At 42.9% G+C, this 13,898-nt stretch overlaps 2 protein-coding genes across 2 annotated transcripts; both read left to right on the forward strand.

Moving 5' to 3' along the window:
• The first annotated feature begins 783 nt into the window (after positions 1-783).
• Positions 784-2,913, forward strand: asb13a.1 (ankyrin repeat and SOCS box containing 13a, tandem duplicate 1). Its single transcript, XM_077005149.1, has 6 exons — positions 784-1,116; positions 1,351-1,538; positions 1,620-1,776; positions 1,969-2,103; positions 2,282-2,473; positions 2,589-2,913. Exons 1-6 carry the CDS (start codon positions 1,074-1,076, stop codon positions 2,714-2,716), a joined length of 843 nt encoding a protein of 280 aa, XP_076861264.1. The 5' UTR covers positions 784-1,073; the 3' UTR covers positions 2,717-2,913.
• A 43-nt stretch (positions 2,914-2,956) lies between these two features.
• On the forward strand, positions 2,957-7,856 carry asb13a.2 (ankyrin repeat and SOCS box containing 13a, tandem duplicate 2). The gene is made up of 6 exons (XM_077005148.1): positions 2,957-3,131; positions 3,467-3,654; positions 4,004-4,160; positions 4,288-4,422; positions 4,509-4,700; positions 5,689-7,856. The coding sequence occupies exons 1-6, from the start codon at positions 3,068-3,070 to the stop codon at positions 5,814-5,816; spliced, it is 864 nt and encodes a 287-aa protein (XP_076861263.1). The 5' UTR covers positions 2,957-3,067; the 3' UTR covers positions 5,817-7,856.
• The last annotated feature ends 6,042 nt before the right edge of the window (positions 7,857-13,898 follow it).

A 13,898-nucleotide genomic window follows, 5' to 3' on the forward strand; every position in this document is an offset into this window, starting at 1 on the left:
CGCATTGCTTTTTCCTTCAGATCTGGTGAAGTAGCTACTGAACTGTATGGATGTACAAGCAATGTACATCCAAAACTTACTTTGAAACTGTAAGGGAGTATCAAGCACACAAAATGTATATAATCCTCTTTTCCTTTACATAGCGCTTGTCCAGTCACTGATTATACCCATTTAACTAAAACACCAACTAAGGTTCTGTATTAATTTGAAAGACAAAAAAACTGACTTATTAGCTGTATGTTGTGTGGCCTGTTGGCAAGAGGCTGGAGCTTTTCCAGATCTCGTCTTTACATCTGTTATGAGGGTCAGTGTGTGATTCTCAGGCCACTGGTCAGAGGGGTTGTCGCATGTCACCAGGAAAGTGACTTGACTCAGTCACTGCTTTACACTGTGCTTTAGAAGAGCTGTCTCCATGGCCCTGTTAAATCTAACACGGAGAAGCTTTTAAAAGCAGATGAGAAGTGCTCTAGTTCTCTATATCTGTCGCGTTAGAAAGGACCAAATGTCTACTGCAGTATTGACATGACGGGGCCCTGTGCAAGATAACATCAGTGTTTTAAATAACGGATTAACTGTGCCGAGCAAATGGGGCTCATGATTTCTGTACTGCGAAGTAAAAATGTTGACTTGTGAAATGTCACTGAGTTTTTCTTTTGAATGATCATTTTGTTTCATTTGGCAAATATAAAAGTTACTGAAGTTTAATGGATCGGTTATTACATTTTTTTTTTTCGACATCCACTCAATTTGAATATGTAAGATTTATCTCTAATGTAAAATCTCATGGCATATAATCGATATACCATGTTGGATTATATTATAATAACCAGAGTGTAAAACCTTTTAATAACACATTGTGGATTTACTAAAAAAGATTAATGAACGCGTTCTGACCCCCCCACCCCCCCCCCCCCCCGAAATACACCTCCCAGAATCCTCTTCCTGAACACATGACTTCCCATTTCACTGCTCACATGAATCATCTAAAAATAAAGTGAGTTCGTTTGCTCATAAACACAGCTGTGTATGTATTAACATGTGAGTTGTTTGGTAATGGTGCCCTGCCCAAAATAATGGATATAGCTGCTGCCCGATCGACGACTTACGGAGATCTCGGTAAGCTGGATATACCTCAAGATGTAAAGAATGGTTCACTTTTAGGAGGCACACATGCAGGATCTAACGTGAAATATTACATCGTGCATATATAGAAACATTCTTGGTGTGTTACTGTAGATCTATCTGTGCTCGTTGGGCTTGGCACATAAGCTTTTGCATTAGTTTCAAAGCTCCTACTGTGCATCCCATCTCTCACGGACCTTCTGCTCATCTAGTGAACTTGTCGGGTAGGTTTTTGGGCCGACCGGACGTCGGTGCACGAGGCTGCGTCTTTAGGGCGCGCGCTGCAGCTCCGCCAGCTCATTGACGGCGGTGCGTCCGTTAACATAGTGACCGTGGACAACATCACCCCGCTGCACGATGCCTGCGTGCAGGCTCATCCACAGTGTGTCCGGATGCTTCTGGACGCCGGCGCTCAGGTAAGGCGCTCTCCCCTCCAGAGTTTGGATTAAACAATCTGATGTCATCTGAATTCACTCGTCCTGTGCGTCGTCTTTAAGGTGGATGTACGCACCATCCATGGAAGTACCCCTCTCTGCCATGCTTGTGCGGCGGGGAGCGTGGAGAGCGCGAGACTCCTCCTGGACCACGGAGCGTCAATCAATCCCTCCCTGACCGCCCTCACCGCCTCCCCACTCCACGAGGCCTGCATACGCGGTGAGACTCAGACCGGAGATGGAGAGCGAAGCACAGATTAAAAATCGACACACGCGATCATGATTTGTTCTTAATCTGGATAGCCTATCCAATCAACCTTATGGTAAACACAATCTAATCGGTATTTTGGTTCTAGAATAACTCGTGTGCATATTATTAGTTCACGAGAAACATTACGCATTTTCGGAGCAGGTAACCCAGAATGTGTGAAGTTGTTGATGTCCAGGGGAGCCCTGCTGGAGGCCTTCGACCTCCACTTCGGGACGCCGCTGCACGCTGCCTGCGCTAAAGCGCACGTGGAGTGCGCGCTGCTGCTGCTGAACGCAGGTGCGTCTTCAGTGTTCATGTCCCATTTGGGCAGAAGCTTTGGGAGAATACCATGTAGTGCCTATGAAAGACTTGAAGATTATTTAAACAGGCAACCTGCTAATAAAGCTTTAGCAACGTTAGGATGCTGTGCAATCTCGATCTAACATCTAAAACGAAAGAACATGCATTATTTTAGGTGCAAAGGTGAACGCCATAAAGTTCCACGAGACCGCCCTCCACCATGCAGCGAGAGTGGGTCGGACGGAGCTGATCGAGCTTCTCGTGGAGTTTGGGGGCGATGTTAACGTTACAGATAACCTGGGACGGAGACCCGTAGACTACACCACCTCAGGGTCTCCAGCTCACCTCTGCCTACGTCGCTATGAGCGTAAGGCTACTGTTGCATATGGTCAACTCTTCTGTGACATGGTTGTAAAATGAGCTCTCTATTAGGCCCGTTGCTCTCCTGGATGAGTTAATGGAGCTTGTGTGTGTGTTTGCAGGCACTCCTCTGTTTCTGCAGCAGCTCAGCCGTATTGCGCTCAGGACTTTACTCGGCACCAGAGCACTGCAGGTTGTGACCAAACTGGACATCTCCCAGCGCATCATCGATTACCTCTGTTATAAGTGATGCAGTATATGTGGTATAAGCTCAGCGCGTTTATGGATAAAGCAGAAGAGGACGGTGGACTTGAAACCGTCACTGATAAAAACGCTAAACCGAACCGAAAGAAATGATTTACATTTAAATTAGGAAGTACTTATGTAAGTGTGACCAGCTGACGAGCGTCTTAAATATGCTAATAGAAATAAACATAATCGCTTTTATTACTGTCTTTGTTGATGTAATAATATATGGGAACATAGACACTACATCTCCCAGAATACCGCTAGTTGCAGCCGAAATAGCAATGATCACGTGACGCTTTACCGGATAAACACCGCAGGCTTATGTGGTTTTACGATTATTAAATCGAATTTGATGTCGAATTTCGCGTCAAATATGGATGTAGAAACATCAAAACCATATTTCTTCGGGGATATCGGTAAGACCAAAAGCAAACACCTTGCGCAGCAGCTGTATCTAGGTTATCTAAAGAAAACGCGGCACATACCATACTATCTATGCTTTAGCGCATAGGATATGCAGCCTACTATTACAACGAAAAGCTCTATCTGTCATTAGTGCTACATATTAAGACGAATATGTGTATTAGTAAAATATCAAAATGCATCTATCACTTTGAAGCAATTTTGAGACTACAGCACATTACACCCACCATAGCTTTCATGTCATGGACATCATGTTTTTATATCTGACGTTTGCGGTGTGGTGTTACTAATATCTAACTAGGTGTGCTTTATTTGTGGTTGTCTGCAGGTTTCTGGTCTGAGCGGACAGAGGTGCACAAAGCTGCTTACTATGGACAGGTGTTCAAGCTTCAGAATCTAATCCAGAGTGGAGCTTCAGTAAATATAGTGGCTGTAGACTCCATCACACCTCTCCATGAAGCTGCAATTCGGGGCCAGACAGACTGTGTGAGGCTGCTATTGGATGCCGGAGCACAGGTTAGAAGAGAGGATGATGGTTGGTATGGGATCTGCACGTCTGTAATGGGGGCAGATGCAGACGTGGTGGTCATTTGGCTTCTGTGATATACCTACTAAACCAAAAACTTAACTGTCAAATTCAATCAGGAACTTTCAACAGTGTGCTGGGCTTTGGCCCTCCAGGGTGAACTGGGTACAAACCATCTCAATTCCACCATCACATCTGACTCCATTTTATAAACTAAATAATACTTTGTGTGGTAGCAGCTTCCTTTGGCTAATACTTTCCCGTCTAGTGGAGCCCATCGTGTACCACTGAACAGACATAACGTGAGGATTCTCTCTCCCTGGCCGGACTTTCTTTCAGGTTGACGCAAGGAACGTGGACGGCAGCACGCCGCTGTGTGAGGCATGCTCTGCTGGGAGCTTGGAGTGTGTGCGGCTGCTGCTGGAGTATGGGGCAAAGGTCAACTCTGCTCTCACTTCCCGCACCACCTCCCCACTACACGAGGCCTGCATGGGAGGCAAGGGGCCGGAGAGATGCAGCGTATTTCCCTAGCTGATATTTCAAATTCACATCAAACATTGACGTAACCTAGTACCTAGTTTATAGTATTCATTTGTCATCTGTGTGTGTTGTGTTGTGTTTAGGTAATGCTGAGTGTGTTAAGCTAGTGTTAGCAAATGGAGCCATCCTAGAAACGTACGACCTGTACAGTGGAACTCCACTACACGTTGCGTGTGCTAGTCAACACCTGGAGTGTGTTAAGGTGCTGCTTACTGCAGGTAAATATGGGAAGAAACATGTGTTTCTCTTGTTTTGGCACAGATGCAAAATGACTCCTTTTTCATTGTTTGTGTGTGTGTAAAAGGAGCTAAAGTGAATGCAGCCCGGCTGCACGAGACAGCCTTGCACCATGCTGCCAAGGCCAGCAACGTGGAAATGATTGAGCTGCTGGTGGAATTTGGGGCGAACGTTTACGCCAAAGACAAGCACGAGAAACGGCCGGCGGACTACACACAACCCACCACGGCCTCCGGTGTGATGCTGCAGCTTTACGAGAGTGAGTGTGTGAGAACACTGTGGTGTGGTGCTCAGAAACCCATTGGTCTAGCAGCAGTGCGCCAATAAAGCAGGCAGCAAACTTTCAGGCTTCAAAACGTTACCAGATAAACCTAATAATTTTTTCATTAATCCTATCAGTAATAGCCGATTTTTAGATGACTGTACATTGTGCTGATTATGAATTGTGTATGTAAGAGTAGAATGGATGAGTTGGCAGTTCAGAAAATTACCACCAAGTGGCATACTTGACATAATTTTGAATTCTCCATCTTTCATTGCCTCTGTTCTGATACTACTGGATCTACATGAACCCTTTTCCTTAAGTTATTGCTCTTTGGTACTGAGAGTCAACTTAATTATGACCGCAGCAATAAATATACTCATCATAGAGATAGATAATTAACAACAATAATTTCCTTAAAATTAGGAAACAGTGTGTAACGTCAGTTGTTGCTTCCTTTTGCTTGCTTGAACAGGGTTTCTGTGTGGTTACTTGCTGTAGCTAAGGTTAATATTGAGTATCCACTCTGTGGGGGGGACACATAATTAAACCTTGATGCTGGTGAAGATATTTTGCATCAGAATAAAAGTAAACAGGAAGAGTACCGAGATCAGATCTCGACGATTCCAGTGTAGACGAACTGCTCCTGGAATGCTTTGCAGGTTTGTCCCAGGAGGGACTTTGGCTAACCCAGCCTCAGCAGCACATGCCAACACTCCATTAAGGAATGTAAACTTCCTCAATGAGGTGGTGTGTTCCGATCTGTTGTTATTAAAATGTCTAAATGTGTGCCATCGCTCTATAAATAGTGCTAACTGAGCTACAAACAGGAAATTGTGGCAAACAGGTTGTGATGGATTTAGCCTCAAGGTCATGACTTTGACCACCCAGATTTTATGTCCATCTTGTGTTTGGCCTTTTCAATTAAACCAGAACAGGTTCTCCCAACAACAGTCCATGCTCAGCTGCTGTGTGTTTCCCACAGGTGCTCCCCTGTCTCTCCTGCAGCTCAGTCGTATAGCACTCAGGGCTGTACTCGGCACCAGAGCACCACAGGTCGTGACCAAACTGGACCTCCCAAACCGTATCATTCGGTACCTCTGCTACCAGTGAGACCTGCTGTGCACACAACCTCACACACACCATCATTCATCGTGACGTCTTCTTAATAAGATTCTAAACATATATAAGATGGAAAACAGATTCTTTTCAAGTACGCTGAACATAAGTGTAACATCCATATTGCACTTTGGTCTTAGAATTTATGATATGGAATTATATTGGAGACACAATAACTGGGAGAAAAAAAGAGAAAAAATCAAATTTAAGCAAAGTGTCGATGAAAGTGGGGGAGATGTATGAATCTGGTAGCTTCTTGCACCCAAGGAACCTGCCCCTTGTCTGAACTCATGAGCAGAGAGACGCGGGGTCACACACAGCCACACGTTGGCCTACCAACAAGGTCCTGTTATAGCCAGGCACGCAGGTCCACGGATCACTGAGGTGCCCTGCACATATGCCTCAATTCCGTATAAGCTGTCTGTGCAGCTATGGAGCATCCTGTAAAATTGGCACTGGGATTTTAAGGCTGTTTATTTAATCTGTGCGTGTGGCAGCTTTGAGTTTAATCTTCAGGGTTCCTACTTGCTAATCATGAAACCAATGGCGTTCCAGGGATTCTTTGTCCCAGCCCCAGGCTCCTCCCCCTCTGCCTCCTGCTGCTGGTGACAGGTCTTTCCCCATAGGAGTCTGCTCCTGAAGACTTCTATTAACGGCTCAGTTAAGGCACGTGTACTTTGTACTTTGCAAAAGTCTTAGGCCAACATTACATTTTTTTAGCAATGGTATTATGACCTTATTTAAATATTTAATTTAAAGAGACAAACAGAAAATACAGGAAGATGAACAAAAGGCTTTCAACAACATTTTCAGAACAAAATGGCTTCTGCAGGCTGAAGTCGGTATTTACTATGACCTCCCTTGGCACCAAGTACATCTTGAACTCTTGGAGAGTGTCCTGACATTTTCTGAAGTGATCTTTCGACAGATTTTCAACCGTTCTTTCAGCAGGTGTTAGGTTTATGAGAGCCAGCTTCCTGCTCCAGTGTACAGGAAGGGCACACTATGTTCCCACTGTGGCCTATACAGGCTGTTTTTCTTTTCTTTCTTTCTTTCTTTCTTTCTTTCTTTTTTTACCACTGCATTCTCCGTATGTCCTGGTTATATTGTAATAGAGACTAATTAAATATGATCATTATATTATTTTGATATTATGTGCAATTTTATTCAGGATAGATAAAATAGTATCTTATAATACCGTTGCTAAAGCAACAAATCCAATGGTGGCCTAAGCCACCACAGTACTGAATGTGTGCAATACAGCGTATAGTGCTTTCGGGAAAAACATGTAGGAGGTACTCTTTTCATTCAAATCCTTAATAACATGCCATGATGACTAGTGTGTGAGAGCATGGATATAGCTTCCCTAATGTCCCTGCTTGTTGAGCAAAGACACATCTTTAGCATGAGTGGACTTGTGTTGGGCCTATTTTTGGTGTCCTTCACATGAATTATTGAATTAGTTATTTGTCAGACAGTTCTTCCCCGCATGGTTCCCTCTGCCCCTGCATCTCCACCGTGTGACCCCGATAGCCTCGGAAATGGGTCAGCAGTGCAGGAATAGCTCTTCTCTTCAGCTTGCCAAATGAGTTGGTGCTCAGCAGCACTGAGGCACTTTTCCCAGGGCTGAGAAGATGCAGAAAAATGTTGCTCGGAAACACTTCCCCTCTTCTGGATCTGCGCGTACAGACACAGGGCGGCAGCTATGGGTGGAATGTGGTGTTTTTATCCACCTCTCCTCCCGCCACTCTGCCCCCCTCCCTGGGTAGAACCTTTAAAGGACTGATGTTTTTCTGCACCAGCCTTAACTGTACGAGCCGAACGGCAAAAATAGCACTGTGTTCTTTCAGAGATGCCAACCCTCATTCTAGTGTTGAACACTACATAGCTAGGTCATAGCTAGTAAAACCTGATCGGCTAAATACATTTTCTGTTTACATTTTTAAGCAAGTCAGAAATGGCCAGACTAGCTGTATTACTGGGTCCTGGGGATATATATTGTCATTGAACTGTGAAATAAAAAATCGAAATGTAAACAGTATCTAGTCTTTTGCATTCTTTAATCCAAATAATTCAGCAGTGCATTTATAGTGAAGAGCAGAGAACACCTAATGAAAACATGATTAAAATAAAATTAACCTGCTATAAAATGCAACTGCTAAGTCACAGGAAACACGTCTTCAAGCAGGTTTGTTACCCGTTTTAAGCTTTTTAATACCACTAGGTGTCACTAGAGTTTAAACTGATTGATGGCCACTTATTATAACCTGCTCATTTTATGAACGAGATTCCAGTTACTCTTGGGTTTGTTTTCAAAAATAAGCAGCCTTCCCAATATCTTCTCTTATTTCTCAAAGCAGGTCATAAAAAAGTAATGAAAGTAATGCATTGTCCAGACTGTTTAGTTTCCATTAAAGAAACGACTGTGCGATGAGAATGTTGGACTCGTGTTGCTGCGATGCGCGAGAGCTCCGGGCTGCCTGACATCCTCGTCATCCTCCTGTACTTTCACACACAAGCTCACAAAGTAAACGTGCAAAGTTAGGTGTGGGAGAAATGTTTTTCGGACCGGCAAGAATTGCTGTAAAAGTAAAATGGGGACATCAATACAGTCCCTAAATAATCTGGAAGACGTGTTGCACAAACTCATCGTAGATCCACATTTCACATCGGTCACGTGTAAAGCTGAATTCAAGTTGTCTTTGTAGTTCAAGACCAAAGGCAACATCAGTTGTCTATTACAACTGTAGTGAACTGTCTCCTACATACATTTTAGTGCATTTTTTCATGAATCAATACACATTTGAAACAGAATGGCACGAAAAAGTTATATAAATAAGCTTAAAATGCAAAACCCTCTATTACAAGTAAACATATATTTGTATAAGACTGTTACAGTAGTTACATATAGTGCAAACGATTCTCAAAATACATGCAAATATATTTGTTTATCATAGCAAATGTTAGTTACCCTGCAAGTGTGCTTTCATATACACAGTTGTCCATTCTCTTATGAGCACACACAGATACCTTTTTTGTCTGTGGGATTAGGCAGTTCGATACAGTTGCAGTGGAGAAAGATTAAGTTACGAGACTTGCGAAGACTTTGCCTGTTAGACACCTCCACAGTCTCCAGACTACCGGCTTGAAACCTATCTGTCTCCTTGATGAAGGAAGGAAGTGCCTTCTCCATGGAGGTGAGTCAACAGGCAGTTTGTTGCAGTGATTCCTCAGGTAACCATGAGAGACTGAGGACTCTCTGGAGAGGAGGGGACAGGAACCTAGGTCATGGCCGGGTCTTCTGAAGGGGGGACGACATAAAAGGGATTACGGTTCCGAAACAAATCCCCCGCACAAATCGCCCCCGATCCTTCCAAGAAGAAACAGATGTGCAGCGTCACCAGTACATCTGGGGCCGGCTTTGTGCAGCGATCGACAACAACAACATGCACAACCACAAGGCCCTTAGCCCAAATGTAGAGCCTGGTAATATTTTATGAAATGTCTTAACTATTGCATAATTCATTAACAACAATTAATTAACAATGAAGTCTATTTTATAATATTGTTATAAAATACAATATATTGTATTGTTGTAATATAATATGTATAATAATATATGACTGTGGATTGGGCTTTGTTAGAGTAGCAAGTCAAGCTACTCCGGCACCCCTGGAAAAGAGTGAGGAAGCCTGTACAGTCCAAGCCCAGCAGAGCAGTGGTCCCCATAACAGCAGCGTGAGTGCAAGAACATACTCCCACATGTCCTCTTCTGTAGGCATTTCTTTTCATTTTCTTTTCAGTCTTTTTAAAAATAAAATCTGTTCAGAACTGCTCCTGGGATTACTGTCCTTAAGAGCTAGACATTTACTGCCATTACCTCTATTAAGTCTTACCCTACCATTGCCTTCTTTTGTCTTTTGTTCCTTGCTAAGTATGCAGTTGAAAACATAATTCACTTATTTGCACTTAAAATTACTACACAATTCATTCTTGCAATTGGTACCGTTTCATGAGGCTTCCTGGGGCCTGGAGGCGCAGGTAATGGGTAGAAGATGCCGTTTGAGCAGATGTAATGCCATGGAAGTTTAACTGGCAGCTGCAGAAGAGACCGTGGTCGTGTAATGAGCTACTGAGCAGACACCTGTAGTTGTGGACTGACCTTTTGTCATAGATTCCACATCCCCGAGACACAACAAGAACAGAATGTTCTTCAGCAAGTGGCCTTCTGTATCCCAAGCCATTAATTAGCCACATGTAATGACATGGTGTAAGCGCAAGCCAAAAGATTTAATGTTTTGTTCTGTGTGTATTTACAGTTCCTCCCCTTCTGTGACAGGATACTCTTAATTCAGGTTTCGGCTTGGGTCTGTTGGATGTTAGAGGTCTGAGAAGCTTTATGCCTGAGGCCTAACGCGCTGGGAGAGGAGTGGGCCTCATGTAGGTCTTATGTAAGATGTGTTTTGTTGACTGTTACAAAAAACAATCATCTGAAGGCTATTTCTGTGTGTTTGGATGAAGATAAAGATATCGTTGGGAGGAGGCACTCAGTGCAAGAGCACCCTGAGCTGAAAGAATTTGTTGAGGGGTTGTAAATAGTTCAGAATCTAAGCCTCAAATTTTCTGAAGTGTTTGAAGAACCACAGACATGGTAGGAGAAAAGGTTACAATCTGGTGGATCTTACAAACTGGGCTCCATTCCACTTAAAATAAATGGTATGTTTATCCAAATCACAGAAGAAGAAGAAAAAAAAACATTATCGGGACATCTTTGGTTATTTAGTTTATATACAATCTAGCAAACCTGTTGCAAGACAATGCCAAAGGTACCCAAGGGCGTCAGATACAACATTTTCAACATAATTCACAGATCAGAATAAGAGTTAAATGATTTAAAGTAAATTAGGTTGACATAAATCTCTGGACAGTTATTGTTCTTGTGCCAGGCCCAGGGTTGTTTAAAAGCAGGATCAGTTTTGAGATAAGAAAGACTGCAGTAAAACTACCACAAGGGCGCCAGCATTAGGTCCTAGGGGCCAGTAAAAATTCTAGTACTCTTTTTAGAAATCGCCAGTACACGGAGGGGAACTCTGCAGACGGCTCCATGGAGGCTAGAAACCTGACCAGCCAAAAATCAACCCTTTTCTGCACATATTTTCCTCCCCTTTGGTGAAGGGAAGCATTTTGTAGTTATATGACATAACTGTGTTCTCCCAAACATTTATGGTGTGCTTTACCAGGTAGAAAGAAGTACTCAGATGTGATTAACAATGTGGAATTACAGATGGCAGAACAGATTTTTATGTGCTTTATTAAACAGAGGGTGAACTTGTTTCACTGAGAGTCAACTTTCTCTCCAAATCAACTGGGAGTCAGTTGTCTCAGTGGTGTTAGCCAGGTGAATATTAGAGATGATGTACTGATCTACCGGTCAACACAAGTATCGGTAGGTAGATTGATTTTGCTCAGTTTAAACTATTAATTAAGTTGTGAACTAGCTAAGAATTTTACTGCAATAATTTCTCAGCAAACAGTTAGCCTGAGTTCTGCCTATCAGGAAACATGACACCTGTGGCTAGACTGGCAATGTACTCATGTGTCTACGGCAGCAATAACTCCAGCAACAAGATTATACTGTGCTACAACTATGTGTGTGCTATTCTCCCACAATATGTATTTCCACCATTTTCACCATGTTTCCATGTATTTCCACCAAGAACTCCCATTTCAGATATTAGGGTACCTTTGAGTAGCTTCTGTTACAGAGTGACATATTGTATACAAATGTTCACAAGAATAAGGAGTGTGGGAGAAAGAGATATGAACCTCACAATACTCTCATACTCCATCAAAGACCAGGGCAGTCAGACACACACGGTTGTGCTGTACTGATGTGCTCGGTGTCAGATGAAGACTCATCACACACCAAACTCCTCGATGTCAGTCCACTTTGGGCAGGGATGTGTGTGGGCCAGCATGAACAGACACTGCAAGCTCCATTTAGACACATTTTGCTTGACATGCAACAGCAACTGCCCTGCCTGCCCATGAATAATGCAGTTTTAGAAACTTCTATGAATTCAATACAAAAGTGTCCCAGAAAGGAATAGCTGGCATTCCTTGTTAAGTATTATGTTTTAGTATTTAATTCTGATGTTGCAAATTGTCTCTATAAACAATGCTGCTGTAATAACCACTCCACCAGTCCACCAGTGATTACCCAAAGCTAGCATAGCTCAACTTTTGGAAGCTAATTGGCATGCCCTTGTGTGTATGTGTTCGTATTTATTTTGAATAGATTTTGCTCAGGTATGCCACAGCGTTCTGAAAAGGAAACTCCAGCTTTTACTGAATGCGTTCTTCTCTTCTAAACTCATCCTTCTTGCACCTATCACTCACTAAGGCCTCATTTCATGCTATCAAAAATAATGTAACTGCAAGACGGAGTGTACATCAGGTGTCTCCATGCATGGAGGAGGAGAGGGCTTTCATGACATCTTAATAGTTATTAATTGACTTTCATAATAGCTGTCTGGATTTATCTATTTCACCATGGCAATACTACTTAAAAGAATACTGAGTTATATTTTGAGTGCAAGCCTTTTCATGGAAAAAAAAAACTATCTATCATCAGTGCTTACGGAAACGTTGACATTTTAAATCACTGCCAGTTAACACATTAAGTTGAGCATAACTGTGGCTATGCTAGCATTCATTGCATTCATTTTGACACTTGATAACTAAATTATATAACCTGTTAACTCAATTACATAACTCTCTTACATAACTCCACGTCTGATAATCCGATTAATGGTAATTTTGCAGCTATTTCAACTCGCTGTGATGGATGGGTAAGCTGTGGTGATAGGCTCTGAACCCCCGTGGCCTTGGACTGGTGTAAGCACTTCACAGAATTCCACGGAACGTCAGTGTCAGTGTTCTGGTAGGTCAAGTGTATCCATCACTAAGGGATTTTGCAAAGCCGTCATTAAGAAGAATTGGAAATCCCCACTCATTAGATTTACATGTCTGTTGAAGTTGGATCTGAAACTAGTGTTTATGTGCAGGTATTAGCATATTTCTTATCTGTGTTTTTCAGTTCTCATCCTTCCTGTCTTAACCATTCCCACTTCTCCATGCAGAGGTTTTTAAAAGGCTTTAGTTTGAAAAGGCTTTAAGGGCTCCATGGGTGTTAAGTGCAGACACTTCTCAGCTGTTTGGCCCATCACTGACAAACGCCCCAGAGTGGACAGGGCAGCATACTGGGGTATCTACCCACATTACTTACATTCCAAATGCCCCCCTCTCTTTCACACGAACAGACACATGAATGCATGACAGCACCCAGAAAACACTATGTGCATGACCCTGCATTACTGGCTTTCTGGGTAATTGATCGCTGAGTGTTCGATTTGATGGTCCATTGTTAACCCACTGCATCTAATTATTAGCATTTCACTGCGACATGCGACGATACATCAGACTGAAATCATCATAGTGACCTCTAGAAAACGGTTCTTCTTTGCAGGACAACTTTGTGACAGTAACAGTTGCTTCCCATAGTAAGCCGATTAGAAGGGTGTTTTATATGTAGTATGAGGTAAGATCCACCTTTGGGATGCCATAATATCAGTAAGAAATGCCTCCACCTTAACCCAGCCTGGTACAACAGGGAATTGGGAAAACCTGAATATACTAAGGTTTCCGTGACACTTGGGTATTGACAAATTCCTCAGTGAATTATTCACCCACCCCAAAACCACTTCAATTAAAACTTCTAATTGCCACTAATAGCTACACGCCCACAGGCCGCCATGTCATATGACCCTGTGGTCGGAGACCTGAACACCAAGTCTGCTGGTTTTCTGCACAGCTCCTCCTCACTCACTGAGGGTTGTTATGTCTGGGTTGTTTATGGTTAGGAGGGAAACGATATACACACACACAAACATATACATGCTCAGTTAATGTGCTTGTCATATGGTGGGTGACAAACACGCAGCTCTGTGGGTTTAAAGAGTCGTGTAATGACATGGGATCCTTGATTTTCCATACGGCCTCGCAGCCCGTGCCTAG

The sequence above is a fragment of the Brachyhypopomus gauderio genome, chromosome 5, assembly GCF_052324685.1.
Source record: "Brachyhypopomus gauderio isolate BG-103 chromosome 5, BGAUD_0.2, whole genome shotgun sequence".
In the NCBI taxonomy this organism is placed as follows: Eukaryota; Metazoa; Chordata; class Actinopteri; order Gymnotiformes; family Hypopomidae; genus Brachyhypopomus; species Brachyhypopomus gauderio.

Coding starts and splice junctions, on each gene's coding strand:
- asb13a.2 (XM_077005148.1), top strand. CDS start 3,068: ATGTCGAATTTCGCGTCAAATATGGATGTAGAAACATCAAAACCATAT. Junction 3,132..3,466: donor ATATTTCTTCGGGGATATCG/GTAAGACCAAAA, acceptor GGTTGTCTGCAG/GTTTCTGGTCTGAGCGGACA. Junction 4,423..4,508: donor TAAGGTGCTGCTTACTGCAG/GTAAATATGGGA, acceptor TGTGTGTAAAAG/GAGCTAAAGTGAATGCAGCC.
- asb13a.1 (XM_077005149.1), top strand. CDS start 1,074: ATGGATATAGCTGCTGCCCGATCGACGACTTACGGAGATCTCG. Junction 1,539..1,619: donor TTCTGGACGCCGGCGCTCAG/GTAAGGCGCTCT, acceptor GTCGTCTTTAAG/GTGGATGTACGCACCATCCA. Junction 2,474..2,588: donor CTGCCTACGTCGCTATGAGC/GTAAGGCTACTG, acceptor GTGTGTTTGCAG/GCACTCCTCTGTTTCTGCAG.